Genomic DNA, 16152 nt, shown 5'->3' with positions numbered 1-16152 from the left:
CGTTGTGTTTTTCATTAATACAGACCCCTGCTCGCTGGGAGACCTCTTAAGAACTCTTAAAAGAAAATTCTTAAAAGTGAAGCTAAAGGCTGTCAAAATCTCTGTTGGCTAAGACACCTTTCAACTCTAATCACGATGCATAGAAAATGCAGAATGAACAGAATATAGACAAACAGCAATACAAATAAATTAGAAGGGAGAAGTAAAAAACTCTCCCTGAATGTTTATTTCGTGTAACAGTTAAAATCCCTAGTTTAAAAGAGAGGAAAGGAAATGTAAATGAATTGGTCCACTTCTGTCATCAACACGATCCATGTAAATGTTCTGCTGCTGCTCAGTGTGATCAGTCACGATGCACTAGAGACTGCGAGCTTTTTCAGGTGGTCCATGAACACCTGGAGACTCACATCATCTGTCAGGATTGGAGCTCCTGATTCCTGCAGAAAAAACAAATAAGGTGCCTAAAATACTGCTGCTAACACAGGGGATGAATTAATAGCAAATTAAATGTCAGCACTCTGACCTAATTGCCTGCTAAAACGTTTTTCTCCTGCAAAACCCAGATGCCACTCTTTGGCAACAGCACTGACATTATCCTCTCCTACAATCTGAACTGCTGCAGGGAAGCCTCTTCTTCCTAAAGCACTGGGAATTCTGCTGCCCAAAGGTAAGCAAACAGGATAAAAAAACCTAGAATTCTCAGCTAAATTAGATCTGTATGTATCCATATGCTAGTTGCTTTTTCCAGAATACTAAAAATGCATGACATCCAAGCTTGAAAACTCCATTCTGATCATCCAGTGCTATCATGATAAGGAACCAAAGACAAATGTAACAGTTTGTGGCCACTTGGTGAGATGAGATGGCCACTGCACACACAAATGTGTCCATGTGTATTTACAGCATTCCCAAACATGAGCAGCTCCTCCATTGCTTACCTGGCCCCAGGCATAGAGGTTATTGTGGGTCTGGGAAGGATTCACTTTAGACAGGAGGAACCGAGCCTATAAAGACAAAAGAGGAGGAGTTTGGTAAAATGAGAGCCCTGTCTGCTCCCTCAGGCTTCATCCCACTCTAGATGCATGAGCAGCAATGTTCCTCTGCTTTTGCAAGGCACTAATTTAACTTAAGCAGGTTTCAAGCCCAGAAATCCTTGCTCCACAGAGAGTTTGTCTCCCAGGGGCACTGAGTGCCCTGCTCCAGCAGGCTGTGCCCAGCTGGCAGCTCTGATTCCATGGCACAGGAAACACCAGCACTGCTCTTCTCCCCCTGCCACATCTGCTCTTCCAAAATGGGCTCAGTGCAAGACCAGTGTAAAAGGGTCACATCAAAAATCAACACCAAATCTCTGGTTTGGAGCATCACTTCCTGCCCCTTCACTGCTACAAGTACAGTACACTGTACACAAGTTACAGTATACTGCAATTCCAGGAAGAGTGAAAATAAGAACAGTTTTATATCCTCATTCAGTGTCTGAGAGTGAAGGTACAGATGGTCAATCATTCAGCATTACTGTCCTAGCAAGCTAACTATAGACACACAGCCAAATCATTTATTTCCCACCTTTCTACTGGGGAATAAAAACATATTCAAGTTGGCTTTCCCATTTTTTCCACTCTCAGATTTCATAACCATATCCAGCAAGTGATCAGCTTATTAAAAGACAGAGTTGTAGCAAAAGCTGATAAGAAAATATGCAAGCTCTGTACTTTGAAGAGCTGAACTGTGTCTGACTACCAGAATTATCCTTTTAGAAAAGCAGAATGAGCCATTTGCTCTAGGCAACAACAGAAAGAGTTCCTCTAGAAAGTTCCTTACCTGACTGCCCCCGTGCTCAGTGTGGATGTAACGTGGCATTGGGAATCTGGTCTGCAGGATTTCCTGGGCATCATCCAGTGGGGCTTGCAGGAGGTGCTTGAAGTTTTCATATTCAGGCATGTCTTGGTAGCCAGCTTTCTGCCACTGGGCAATAGTCTATTGATGGGACAGGGAGGAAAGGAAAATGGAGCAGAGGTGTCTACAAGCCTCCCCTTTTTACCCTGAGAATGCTACATGTGCTTCTGCTGAGGGGCAAACACACACCTTCACTACTGTGCCTACAACATTGCTTTCTGTCCCTGAAAGGCACCCCACACAAAACCTGGCAGCAATTTGTGCAGTGCCAGAGCAGTTTGTTGAAAATCTTCAATATGCTTCAGCCCGTGCCAGCACACAAATGAAACATTTATAAATCACTGACTCTTTGAATCTGACTTGGCCTTACAGTACTTTCAAGGCATCCATTGCATGCACCATATGTCTGCAGCAATTCCTCTGTACAGACACAGGTCAGACATTCAGCTCTTCCCTTGTCTGAATTTTACACACCTGCCGAGTGTTTTGCTCTGCAACAGAAGATAGAAACTCCTTAAGGTAACTCCAAAAGATTTTTAGAAATTTTAGTATCTAAGCACTCCCCTCAGTCATGAGAGAAGGAACAGCAGCTTTCAAAAACACCCAGTATTTAAAACTGGAAAACTGCCTAATTTCTTGAAGAGTCTCAGTACTTAAGTATGAAAGCCCTGCAAGCAAAAGTCTGTCACTCCTCTGAAAATACTTGCAACTCTGTTAAAGGATGTATCATCTTGTAACTCTGCCTTGCTTCATTTCCAGTTTCTCTGGCCTTTTCCAGTCATGGTAAGGGACCCCCTTCATGGCCAAGCAAACACAACAGCTGCTATGATATATGGTCTGTTTGAGCTAGGTCTCATAAGCTCTTGGAGATTTATATCACAACAAGATAGCTCAGCTACCTTAGAAGGCATAAAATCAGCAGGATGGCTTCTGTGGTAGTGTTGGAAATAGAAAAGATTTATAAAAGGCAAAATAACAAAATGCTTCACAGAGAAAAATTAAGCCAGATTCTTGCTCCTGGTAAAACACCTCACAAAAGTGATTGGCTCCTTTGTTGTCTTCTTCTAGTAAATTGCTTAGGTGGGACTTTTTGGCTTCTGTCCAACTGGCTATCCTTAAGTTTGAGGTGAAGTCCCTCAAGTCCTATGAGGTGTCTTTTTACCTAATTGAGGAAAGAAACTTCTAGGCTTTTTTCCCTTTTAAGGAGACAAAAGATAGTTTTGTCACTCCATCAACAGAGAGCACATTGGTGCTGTACTGCTACTTGGTGCAGAACATATCTTAGTGGCTCCAGTATTATTTTTACTCTGACAGTGATGGAATTGTATTCCAACAAGCAGCATGTACATGACATGGTCATGATGCTGTGTGGGCTTTGCAAGAAGTTGTTTGTTAATATTTCACACTAGCAGCAAAGCTGGCTGCATGCATGGCAGGAGGAAGGAGCACAGAAAAAGAGAATGTGTTTCACCATACCTCACCAAGGTAGATCACTATCTGGAAGAAAGTATCCATCAGGAGGATCCTGTCAGGAAGAATACTGCTGCTGTCCAAAAGCACTGGCTGGAGAAAATAAAGAACAAAATCAGGCACCCCTAAGCTCTCAGATCTCAGGATGTCAGAGAGCAATTTCTATGCCCATCCAAGTGTCATTTGATATGATCTTGAATAAAAGTATCATGTCCTGTAATAATTTTTTTAAACTCTAGAGGGGTCTCTTGACTGAAATAGTGTTACTTCAACTGAACACTCATTATTTTGAGTTGATTGACCTCTTCCTGGAAAACACAGACTCACCTCAGGAGGCCCATGGAAAGAATAAGCATAAAGGATGGGCTGGATCATAATGAGGGACTGGGTCAGGTCCTGCCTGGCAAAGTGGTGCCGGTAATAGGAAGATTCATCGGGGCTGTTATTGAAGACCTGCAGGAACGGGGAGCGGCGCAGGTGGAAGATGAACTGCAGCAGAAAGGGGAGTGAGACAACAAATGTCAGCCAAAGTGCCAAAACATTTCAACCCAATTCCAGTATTTTTGAACAGAAAATTCTTTGGGGAAAAGTCTGCCCCTTATAACTCCTCAGACTTCTTCTCTTACCAATCTCTTGCAGTGCTGAACTACATGATGGGTCCATTACATTAAAAAAGCACTCATTCCTCCCCTCCTGAATCTGATAAACAGTGCAAGATGTTTTATCCATTCCCACTCACCCCTGCACACTTTTCCCATGGCTGTGGGAAGTGACATTCTTACCTGAGGATACAAAGAAAATGATTCTGACAGCCTAAAGGAGTTGGGATCATCTTTGTTGTACTGTCCAAATTTCTGACACTGTTGGAAGCAAAATGGGTACTTTGGTTATCTCTTTTTTCTATTTTTTCCCTTTTTTTCAATAGAATTTACATCTCTTTTTCTACAGGGTGTTCTGCTAATTTTTAAACAATCAAGGCATGAACCTGACAAGAACAAGTACTACAGTATTTACAGGCTATTTTTCTTTAAGTCAGTGGTTTCTCTGTCTTACTGGAATGAGAATGAAGATTTAATCTGTTTTCATATATATATACATTCATAAAGTCTAGATTTGAAATTATCCAAGAATTATCCAGAAAGAAATGGTGCCTCTATAGTACCACCTTTTTGTTTCCATTAATTCAAGGCTATTACACCTACACTGTTCTGCACCCTATGGAACACTTCTTGCAGAACAGCGAATAAGTATTTCACCATTTCACTGAAAATAAGTATCAGTGGTTTTAGAAATTAAACTCTAAATGATCCCAGAGTCATTGCAGCAAACAGTTTGCCCCTGTTTGTGCTTGTGCTCCAATCTCTATTTGACTGGCCCTGGTTTTTTAGGGTCTGCTGTGCCATATTTTGTTAGTACCAACCCCACATGGGTGTTTGGACAAGACCAGCACTGATTTGGACAATTTGGGCTTGTGAAACTCAAAGCAAGAGACAGTACGAGGTTGCAGAATTAATTCAGATTACTATCCTGAACTTGCCCATATCTGAATGCTGTGTCCAGCTTTGGGCTCTCCAGTGCAAGACAAACATGGATATGGTCTAGCATATACAAACAAACTGGTCTAGCAGAGGCCACCAAGTTAGTCAAGGGTTGGAACAGCTTATAAAGAAAATGAAGCCAAAGAAGCTGGGTTTGTTCAGCCTGGTGAAGAGTGAGATCAGGGAGTCAACTTGCTGCCTACCTGACTGGTAACTGGGGAAATGGAAATTCTGATTGAGGAAAAAAAAACAAACAACAGTGACTGTGACCAGACATTGGAATAGGCTGTCCAGAGACGTGTAAGGAATCCCACTTTTGGAGATCTTCAAAACACAACTGAACAGGACTTGGAGCAAGCTGCTCTAACTTCAGATTTGGTCCTACTTTAAGCAGAAGGGTTGAACCAGTGACCATCCCACCTGCATTATTCTGTGTTTCACTATCCCTTAGTCAATCCCTTTCAGCATGATGGGATGTTCACCTATCCCATCCTGAATTTGCTGATCACACTGGGTTCTGAGTTATTCCACACTACAGTGACGTCACCATGATCCGAGCACAAACAAAACTAAATCACAAAAATTTCACTGAAATCACTGAAATCAAGAATGCCCCCAAGCTCAGTGTGTTGACCTTACCAGCCTGATGAGCTGCCTGTCCAGCCAACGCAGAACATCAGGTCCCTCCTCAGACTCAGCCCTGTACACTCCCAGCCGTGCCATCAGCACCGCAGCCGCCTCCTGGTCAAACGCGGCCTCAATGTGCTGGAGCTGGGTCTGTGCATCTGCCCAGCTGCAGGGTGAGCAAAGGGTTAATGCCACGTGCATCCACGTGTGCCAATGCAGCAAAAAGCCAGGAATCCCAGCACAGATGGGAGCTGAAGCTGCTGCCACTCTGCAGAGCACTGGCACGGGGTACTCACTTTCTGGCTATGGTGGTGACACGAATGCGCTTCTGCGTGCTGGAGTGTTGATAGTGGGTGACAAACTGCACTGCCCCCCTGCCTCCCTGGGGGATGGGTGCATTGTGCTGCAAATGAAACACAAGCACAGACTTCAAAACATGATTTCCAGAACTCTTCCCAGCTCTAACAAGCCCCCACAGCACATAAAAGAAACAGTCAAGTACAAAAAATTTCTGAAATTATTTCCTCATCACAGAACTGCTGCTTTGCAACCATCCACCAGCTACACAGGGGGTGCCATGGCATTATCTAGACCTGTAACAAGTAAAAAAGATGATTAAAAAAAAAAAAGCCAGGACTTACCTGATTTATCACTTCAAAGTAGATGGCCAGAGTTGTACTGGGATCCAGACTACAGATTTTCCATTGAGATGTTCCTCCAATTCCAAGTTCCTGCACAGAATCAAAAAGAAAGCAGCAATTTTCCTCTAGCAGCAGGAAAGGCCAGTTTATGTTAAATTCTGATCAGATGTACAAGTAATGGCAGGCCTTCTAGATTCTGTATCTTTTGGGTGTGAATGAAGTTACTGAAGGCCATACAGTTAAAAGAAGCCTTAGGAAGCAAGAATTTAGTCTAAGAAAGGCTGTAATTTCCTAGGGATATTTCCTGGAAAACTGTGACATTCTGGTTCAACTGTAGGTCTAGACAGGAACTTTGCATTGTATATTTACTTCTTATTAAAGATTTTTCCATGTCAGAAACTTACATTTTCAGACACACATGGCCCTTTAGCATTCAGGGATATGCATGGTCCAATGGCTCCTGCAATTTTCAGCTCCCTGGAGGTCTTGAACAAGGTAAAAAAAAAAAAAGTTTGGTTTTTTCATGAAGTCAGTAAAACAGAATACACACAGTCTAAATGTGTTGCTCAGCTTTAATGAGATGGTATTTTCCCAGACCACCCACTGCTACAATTAGTGAATCTGCAGAATCACATTTTAATATATTTATAGGGATGAAACTGTATGAAATGTTCCTTGTTGAGTGAGGAGAGGCTGCTTTAAATAAAACAAAATCAAACCAAACAAACAAAACAAAAAACCCACACAACAACATCACTAAGCTTCCAAATAAATATCCCTTCAGTACAGTGTTTCTCCCAAAGAAGCACTACATCTGACCTCAAACATGTAGACATTCCTACACCCCAAACATCCCAGAAACTGCAATCAAGCTCATCTCTCACCTTCACATCCAGATTTGCACCAAAAGCCATCCGAAATTCCCCATTGTAGCCTTTGCTAAATACCCTCTGGAAGGTCTGCTTGAAGAGAGAAGTGTTGAAGGAGTCTCCCATCACCATGTGTCCTCTGGGAAAGAAAAAACAAGGGAACTGAAGCAGTTGGGAACTAGAAGCACCAAGGATACATCCCTGAACCTCTGACACATGCAAACACATGCAGTTACTGCTTTAGAGCATGCCTTTGCATAGGCAGGATTCATACCAGGGAGAGCAGATTCATGGGTGCCTCCTACAAAGCCACACAGGTTAGAGCTCCACATTTGTCAGATTCCTTTCTCAACTCTGTTTCTTGCCATTGCTTCCTTCAAAACGTTTGTGTTTCAACCCTGGACAGCTCTTTGCTCAGGCTGCTTTCCCTGAGCAGGGCTGGAGCCACCCACACCACACCAGGGGTGGCTGCAGGAAGGTGCTGGGCTCCCCCAAGTGCCCTGACAAACCCAGGCCTGACCAGATGCAGCTGAGTAACACATTCACAGGGTCAAACTGTGCTGAGCACTGAGGGGTTATTTACAAACACCTTGCACTTGCAGTAAGACATGCCAATTCCCCAAAAGGCCTGGGTTAGCACACAGCCTTCCTCACAGAGATCATTTCTAGCAATATGGGACAGAGACATTTATCCTTTAAGACATGTCACTTAAAACTGGGCCCAGGGAAGTCAAGAATCTCTGGAGAAAGCAGAAGCGAGCTGTTAAGCAGAGAAAATCTGGCCCACACAAGGAAAGCTTCTACCCACCAGTGAGTTTTCTAACAGCAGTGCTAATTCACATGCTGCTTTGAGACTCCAGAAATGTGGACTGGGATCAGGTGAGGCTTGCCATATAATTCCTGGCAAATTCAAACCACAGTTTAGAACAGAACGACGAAAACCCTTCTGCCCTGCCAGCACATCTAATTGCTTCCTGAAGTATTCTCCCCCTTCAGAAAACCCCCAAAAAGCAGGTGGCAGCTGTGTGCTGCCCTGCTGTGAACATACCCAGTGAGGTTTGCACAGCACTTCATCTCCAGCAGCCCTGTCTGGTCCAGGGCACAGGCGTAGATGTCGATGCAGTGCCCGTTGGCCGCAGAGCGGTGGGCCAGAGTCTCGTAGTGCTGGGAACACACACAGGGGTTAGGAGGCTGCAAAGGGCAACTTCTGCTGTTCCCACCTCAGGCCAGCACAAGGGACACATGGGACAATCACCAGGGCTGTGGTAGCTAAAGAGATGTTGGCTGCAGCACACTGCTCCCTTCTAGGATGAGGGATGCATTTGGATGAGCCTGAGTTTATTGTCTCAAATATAAACATAAATGACAAGGGATTGTCTAGTCTGTGATGACTTGCTGGGAACCCAAAGACAGTTAAGAGAACAGGTGTCATCCTGCTTTCTCTAAGCTGTCAGGCATATTTCACATCTGACATTTTTTCTATTTTAATGAAAGAAGACAAAGGAGGCTTTCTGGAAATAACCAGTTCTAGGGAGATTTGTTCCTCTCCAGGAGGAGATACAATGATGGGGATGAACAAACTCTCCACCCACCACCAGCTAAAAAACAACACTGAAATACTTTCTTCTCTGAGAAGGCACAAGACCATGATGGAGAACTAACTAGGAGGAAGTTTTTTTACCCTTCCCTTAACCATCCTCATAATTCAGCATACACAAAGACTCAGATTATTTCAAGGACAACCATGCAACCCACATAACGTTCTGACACAACACAGTTTCAGCTTTTAAACACACCCATCAAGCCCTAGTACCTACTTTGGTGGCCTTCTTCATGAACCTTGCATTGTCCTTCTCAATGTCATGCCAGGAACGGATGGGGGTTTTCAGCTCATCTCCCACCACCATGCCTGGCCCCTGTGTTGGTGGCCCACCTGTGAACAGCATTATTCTGGCCCCTGTGTTTGGAAATGTGCCCTAAAATCAAAACAAATACTTATATCAGAGAGGGGGAGGAGGGGAAAAAAAAAGGGAAATTGATTAAATAGCAACAATGCTTTCTTTAGAGAAGGGTGTGCATGTGCTCCTGCAATGTCAGTGGGGACCTGTCCCTGCTAGAGGTCACCTCAATAAACAGTGATGCACTTCCTGACAGGCACAGCACTCAGATAAAGTTTAAATTCAAACCATACCAAGCTTCATGTCTTCAAAACAGGAAGCAGGCAGTTTCTGTTCTCTTTACTTACATCTTAGATAATACTTAGATAAATCCAGTGCTTAGCATCACTTCTTGTGTAGCAACACACATAAGAATCAGAGACCTTTAAACACCTGCAAATTTTACCATTTAGATGGAACCTTCCAGCTCACTCTACATCAGCTGGTGCTAGCACAGCTCAAATATCAGGAGAGACAAACTGCAGCTCTGCACCCCACTGTAACCCAGCTGCACTCATGCGCTTACTTTGGCCTGCTCATCTCAAACAGCAGATTAGAAGTACCTCCAACAAGCCAACTGCAATGGAAAGAGCCACTCCAGTAGAACGCAGGGGTCTCTTTCCCTGGGTCACTGGCCATGGGTCCCTCTGCAGCTCCCCAAGCAGATCTGTTAAATTCATGTCAATCTTATGCACAGGCTGTAGGAACCTGCAAAAATATAAATACAGTGTTTTACTGCTTCTAAGTCTGCAGAAGAAAAAAACTGCCTCTGTTGTTTGCCAGACACATAAATTGCACTGAGACAATAATCAGAAATAAAGAGACATGCAGCAGGCTGTCTTCTTACATGCAAACTTTCCAAGATAACAAGCCTGTGCAAAATAAAAAATTTGATCAAAGCAAGACATCAGGAACTGACAAGAAGGCAAAGTCACATAAAGAACAGGAAAGAAGTTCAAAGGTGAGTTTGCTGAAAGGCACGAGAGCTACCACTGAAAAAGAGAAAATTGTGTTCAATGGAGGTAAATAAATGTGACGAGACAATACCATTTAAAACTTCTTTCCCTTCCTGGGAAACCCAGGGTTAGAAGCATGACCTACAGGTATAAAGGGGCATAAAACATCTGCCCTGCTGTGTGTTGTGAAGCTTACCTGCTGGAAATAACAGGCTGCTCTGGAGTTTGAAGAGGTCTTCCCTGTTGCATGGGGACAGCTGGCCTCGAAAGCCCAAGCATATCCTAAGAACAGTAAAGAGGGAGCAGAGATGAACTATTCAAACACTAAACATATCACTTGTATTATTATTTCATATACCCTGAGGCCTGCAATCCTGAATCCTGCAGCATTAAATATACTTAAATCTGTAAAATTACTCATCTTTGCACTGCCACTAGGAATGGATCATATGTCCATTATGTGAGATACACAAACTCAATTCTGAACAAGCTTCCAAGACATTTACAAAGGCAAAAAGACAGGACAGATACTGGGAGGGCAACAGGCTCACAGCTGAGAGCACCAAGCCCTCCTTTCTCCCAAGAGAGGTGAGAGGTACAAGCCCCTGGGCTGAGGGGTGGCAGAGCACACCTGGATTTGCTTGGCTGTCAGGTCCTTGGTGCCGCGGAACACGTAGCTCTTGGAAATCCCTTCACAGCTCAGCTCGTGAACCTGGACCATCCTGCCAAAAGTGATGAGCCCCACCAGGGCATCAGGGGGCAGCAGGCTCAGGGACATCTGCAGGGACTCCTTCAGGGCCTGCAAATCCTCCTCCTCCAAGCACGTGTCCACAACATATAGGAAGATCAGCGGCGTCTGCGGACCTCGCTGACGGGGGAAGAAATGACATTTTGTAAAGCCTCAAGCCAAGGAATAAAATGAGCTCCTTCTTAAGCACCTTGCAGACATGGTATTTATTTGCATTATCCTAAAAGTATTTTACACATATTTCATTTGTCACAAATAAGACAATTCTGGGAGGTCCAGACTTGCCTGTGGTTCATTTACCTGCACTATGTATTCAATTGTTGAAAACTGAGGCATAAGCTCTGCTGGCTGATTGACTTCAGAAATGCCAGCATAGGCTGGGGGGAACTGAAAAAGAGAACAAAAAATTAGGACAAGGAAGCTGCAGGGCAAAAATGTAGGGCTCTCACCTGCAGCACAAAGCCTGCCCTGCTGCTGATGTGGTTATTTAACTTTTTATTTACTGCCACTGCACCAATCTGATTAATTCATTACAAGAAACCCACAGTGCTTTTCCTAAGCACAGACAACAAGTGGCCAGCAGGATGGACTCAATCCAGTGTAAATAAAAGGTAAGGCTACAACAGCAACCATGTAGTAGCTGAAATTCTTTTAGCCATAGTTTCTGATGGCAAAAGTCTACTCAAATCTCATGAATTCCATAATCTGCAGGAATAGTAAATATCAGATGCAAAAAACACACTGAGATACATGGAACAAAAAAGCATTTTTATCTCCTTGCTATGCTCTGCATGCCAGTAAAATCACTGACAGTATGTCAGATAAAGCAGCCTGTACACTAGCCTGGGGGTTCAGCAAGAGAAAAATGCCAAGGGAAGGGATCTAGAGAAGCAGAATTTATGTTTTATGTCCAGGGAAGGCCATCAATAAAGTGTTCACTGAAAAGGTGGAAATGCTTTTTCCAACTTACCTGGTTTCTCTGAAAACAGAAGTTACAAGCCCAAAGCTTGGCCCGATAGTCAACTTGGCTGCAAGGGAAAGATGAGGCATTGGTGTCACTTCAGGAACAATTTTACAGCAATTAATTCATTAATCCATGCTGGTTCACAGCACTGAGGAAGAAACAGACACTCCAGCTTGAACAGCAAGTGTTTCAGGGACCAGACTCTTGTTCTATTACCAGGAAGTTCATTAGCTAATCCAGCCCTGCCATTTCCAGGCTTGTCAGCATGTGGGGCCACTGCCAGCTCTCTGAAGCTCAGCCCTTGGCAGACACAGACTTGGGTCTAATCATTCTTTCACTGCACTTAGGCTCACCTCATGTCCTATTGTTTGTGCAGCTGTAGCACACAAGTGCTCCAGCCTCAGAGCAGCAGGAGCCATCCACCCAGATCTTGTGCAAACACAGAACAAACAGGCTGTTCCCTGGCCCACAGAGTTTACTCTCCTCAGGCCAGTACAACATCCTGCTAGTGCAGGATGCCACGTTCTCCTTCCACGGCTTTGATCTCATTTCACTTCCTCTTACTGGCATTCCCTGCTTTTTCTCGGTCCAACACCACGTTCTGAGCATGGTGATCATCACATGATCTTGGGATCGAGATATTCCTCTAAAATTACTTCATTATGCTCATATTGGAACTGACCTACAAGCAGCAGGATGTGTAGGAAGCAGGAAAACAAGTGAACATCACAGTCCAGAGGAAAACAAGCGAACATCAGAGTCCAGAGCACTCAAATCATTAGATTTGAGTATACCAGTATAATGGGCATCTTTGTCTGTTATGAGTTTCCTCATTCACCATTAAATTCTCTGGGATGCTGACAGGACTCTCTGCCTTAACAGCCTCCCCCAAAGATCCTCCTGTGCCCTCTGCTCCTGCCAGCTCTAGTAACAGGCATGTTGATGTATGGATTTTAGCAAGCCCACCACATCTAAATCAAAGAGGCTGCCAAGCATAGGGCAGACAAAAGGGCAATAAGGAAGCAATGAAGCCCAGATGAAAATCAGGTCCTACCCAGCCCCTTCCAACCTCCCCATCCGAGCATCTCCTACCAGAGAGGGTTGAGCACAGCTTTGCAGGTGGGCCTGCTGCAGAGCACTGGCTCATACTGCACGGGGGGCAGGTCCAGGCGCTCCTTCAGCGGGGTCAGCAGACAGGCCAGGGGCACAACCATCCTGGTGGCCTCCAGCCTGCTGGAGGGCCACACGTTCCAGCTGAAGCGCACCCCGTCGCGCTCCTCGTTCTGCTGGATGAACTCCAGGTACGTCGCCATGGCCCCCAGAAGCTCCTGAAGGACAGAAAAATGCACATTCGGGTCAGTGGTGTGGGCAGCAGGGCCTGCAAAGGAGCTCAGCACATCAACTACAGGTGAGGGCACAAGGCACTGCAGGACAAAGCCAACACAGCACAATGCATTAATCCCATTATCAACTAAACCACGTGATTCCGTTAATCTCTTCTGTCCAGTGCTCTCATCAACGTTGCAGCCAATTAAACCACCAGCAAATCCAACAAAGAAACGAGGAAAGCCGACACTCAAAGTCAGAATGCAAGAGGTTGTTTTTTTTTTTCTTATGATTCACTTTTGACATCTCAAAATCAGCCTCAAGGCAATCCTGCCTGACTGGGTCAGTAAAGGAAAACAGGCCAGATTTGCAACACATCCTGGAGCCTTCAGCTAAAACATTGCAGGGAGAAAAGGAGGCCAAGTCTGACACCAAACCAGTCACAAATGTCACCAAGCTGCCAGCCTGACCTGCTTACAAAGGGAAGGGTGTACATGACAAAATATCAAAAACCACCCACTCTGCATGGCATCATTGTCCCACTGTAAGGAAGGAACTGAGAGTCCAGAAGACTTCAGAAAACATCAAGGAGGAATATCCCCAGCACAACAGGAGTCATTCTCTGTGTTGTCTTGCTAAACTCTTTAAAAGAGGGCACAAACAAGAGCTTCCAGGCCATCACTACTTTGGATTTCTCTGAGAAAGGCAAGGACAAGCTTACCAAAAAACTTACTTGTCAAATCCAGATCACAGAAACACCACACAGCACTAGCAGCAACTCAGAGAGCCAAAAGCAGCAGCTCCACAACCTGCTTCAGACAAGGAAACTCAGAGGTTCACCTACAGCTGCAGATGCTCCAGGACTACCTTACTCCTGGTCGTCACTGCAGGTGGGATATTCAGGAGGGCCACACACATGAAAAATTAGAAGCAACGTGTCCCCTCAGAGGAGGGGAAGTTTTGGTGTAATATTTTCCTACAGAACTCCAAATTCACTGACATTTTCCTCTATACTATTAAGGATGTAAATCAAGCTTAGGCAGAATTGCCCCATGTTTCCATCCCTTCATTGGATGGACAAACAGAAGGGTTCACAACACAAACAGGTCTGTCAAGGTGAAAGTCAGAGCTGAGTCTGCCTGTAAAAGACCCCGCACATCAGGACAGCAATACACACATTTGACATCTCAGGCATGCAGCACAGCCACAGGGTGAATTTATTCCATGTTTCTCCAGCTGCAGCCCAGCATCACTTCCCTGCCCCAGGCTGCCTGCCAAGCTGGGTTTGCCATGAGTTGTGGCCCTAGTCTGGGGTCAGGACAGGTGTAATGGCCCAGCTGCTGTGCTTAGCATGGCTGTGGGGGACACCACAGGTCCCCCAGACCACTGATCCCCTGCACGGCCATGGGGCAAAGCACGGCTACAGGCTACTGCTGACCCTCCACAGGGGACACACCTGACTCCAGCCCTGCTCTGGGGGACACTGCCGATGCCCAGCCCGGCCGAAGCGAACAGCGCCGAGCCCCTGCTGCTCTGAGGGACACTGGTGACCCCCATGAAAGCACCGGGCCAGGGGACACCGCTGACCACCCTCCACATCCCTTCAGGGGACACCGCTGACCACGCTCCACACCGCTTCAGGGGACACCGCTGACCACGCTCCACACCCCTTCAGAGGACACCACCGACCACGCTCCACATGCCTTCAGGGGACACCGCTGGCCGCCCCCTCCACACCCGCCTGCAGGGGACGCCACTGGCTCCCCTCACAAGGGACGACCCCTTCCCCCTCACAGTGGCCGTCACTGACCGCCTGACACCGCCTGTGTCGCTCAGGGGGCACAGATCCCCCATTCCCATTCCCATTCCCATTCCCATCTCCTCGGAGCCCCGCCGCTCCCACCTGCCCGCGCCGCTCGCGCCGCTCCCTCCCGGCACGCCCCGCGCGCCCGGCAAGGCCAGCTCAGCGGTACGCGCTGCCCGCCGCCAACATGGCGGCGGCGGCGGCACGCCCGCTGAGGCTTCGCCGCCATCTTAGCTGAGGGCACGCCGCGCCGCCTTTCACAAGGAGGGGAGAGGCGTGCCCCTACCAAACTTAGCGGGGCGGCGGCGGCAGGGAGCTCATCTTGGCTAAAGGCGGCAGGTTCCGCCTTGGAATGGCGATGGACGGGGTGTCCCTGCCAAGCGTGGGATGCGGTTCCGCGTTGCTCCCCTGGCACGGCCTGAGGGAACTCTGCCCTCACGGTGCTTGGCTGCGTAGGAGCGCGCTGTCGTGTGCAGCAGGGAGCGCAGAACTTCCTGGTGTGAAAAATGCGGATTTTGTGATTGGCTTTTCGCAAATATTAAAATGAATATTGTATGTGTTGTGTTAGAAAGTTATGCTGTATTATTTTTCTTAAGTAGTGTGTTAAATATCGTTTTAGGTTATAATAAAAATGTTAAAATAGAAACTATGCTGTATAAGATACTTTTTTAAAGAAAGGACTCACAAGCGAGATAACAGCCACAGGACACCTAAATCTTTCAGAGAAAGAGAATTTATTGCTCTCTTATCAGAAGAAACGAACTTCTTCCCGCCTTGCTCAGGCTTGAAGACACCGTTAGGATTAAGAGGAAGAAGCTGACACCAGACAGAATCCTGTGTTTGAATGGAATTTATGCATCATGGATGAAGTGTATGAATATGCAGCAGTCTATTGCTTTTAAGGGTTAATCCTCTGTTACCCTGTGTCCTTTTTCAGGCTTGTGCTGCCCAGAAAGAGGTACCTGGACTGTGCGTAACTCTTTGTTTCTATTGTCTTATATTGTCCTAATTCAAATGGTCCAAACTCTAATTATATTACTATTTTTATAACCATTTTATTCCTATTAAACTTTTAAAATTTTAAAAACAAGTGATTGGCATTTTTCACACTGGGAAGGGGTTATGAGTAGCGCTGCACCAATAACACCCAGACACTTTTTAAAGAAATAAACTGCCAGCCCCACACAGTCTCACCTTTGTCTCAGTTCCCAGCTCCTCTGTCAGGCCGTGCATTCTGTCCCTGGGCACGCTGGGTCAGCAACACACACTGGGCAGAGTCATGAGGCTACTCCATTCCAGCAGCAAGGCAGGGACAATCCATTGGATTTTCCTCCAGCTCTGTTCCCTGGCTGAGCTTTACCCCCACATCTGCTCGAGGC

The 16152-nt window shown here is 45.9% G+C and overlaps 1 protein-coding gene across 1 annotated transcript; it reads right to left on the bottom strand.

The window, feature by feature from the left end:
* Positions 1-218: 218 nt before the first annotated feature.
* SEC23B (SEC23 homolog B, COPII coat complex component) lies at positions 219-14916 on the bottom strand. The gene is made up of 20 exons (XM_054290434.1): positions 14873-14916; positions 12736-12971; positions 11650-11707; positions 10980-11066; positions 10563-10799; positions 10128-10213; positions 9539-9683; positions 8856-9014; positions 8087-8202; positions 7054-7177; positions 6574-6654; positions 6170-6259; positions 5825-5931; positions 5541-5694; positions 4146-4223; positions 3691-3852; positions 3370-3456; positions 1819-1974; positions 939-1004; positions 219-437 (listed from the first exon to the last, which is right to left on the bottom strand). The coding sequence occupies exons 2-20, from the start codon at positions 12954-12956 to the stop codon at positions 348-350; spliced, it is 2304 nt and encodes a 767-aa protein (XP_054146409.1). The 5' UTR covers positions 12957-12971; positions 14873-14916; the 3' UTR covers positions 219-347.
* Between the last annotated feature and the right edge of the window lie 1236 nt (positions 14917-16152).

Source organism: Melozone crissalis, unplaced genomic scaffold (genome assembly GCF_028551555.1).
Source record: "Melozone crissalis strain CALT ecotype California unplaced genomic scaffold, PUWL_Pcris_2 ptg000081l_1, whole genome shotgun sequence".
In the NCBI taxonomy this organism is placed as follows: Eukaryota; Metazoa; Chordata; class Aves; order Passeriformes; family Passerellidae; genus Melozone; species Melozone crissalis.
This window is presented reverse-complemented; position numbering and strand designations above follow the sequence as displayed.

What these genes read in the sequence shown, in the direction of transcription:
- SEC23B (XM_054290434.1), bottom strand. Translation starts at nt 12,956, where the DNA reads ATGGCGACGTACCTGGAGTTCATCCAGCAGAACGAGGAGCGCGACGGG. An exon ending in TCTGTTTTCAGAGAAACCAG is followed by an intron (nt 11,067 to 11,649) that starts GTAAGTTGGAAA and finishes TCTCTTTTTCAG; the next exon opens with TTCCCCCCAGCCTATGCTGG. An exon ending in CTGAGCACGGGGGCAGTCAG is followed by an intron (nt 1,005 to 1,818) that starts GTAAGGAACTTT and finishes TTGTCTTTATAG; the next exon opens with GCTCGGTTCCTCCTGTCTAA.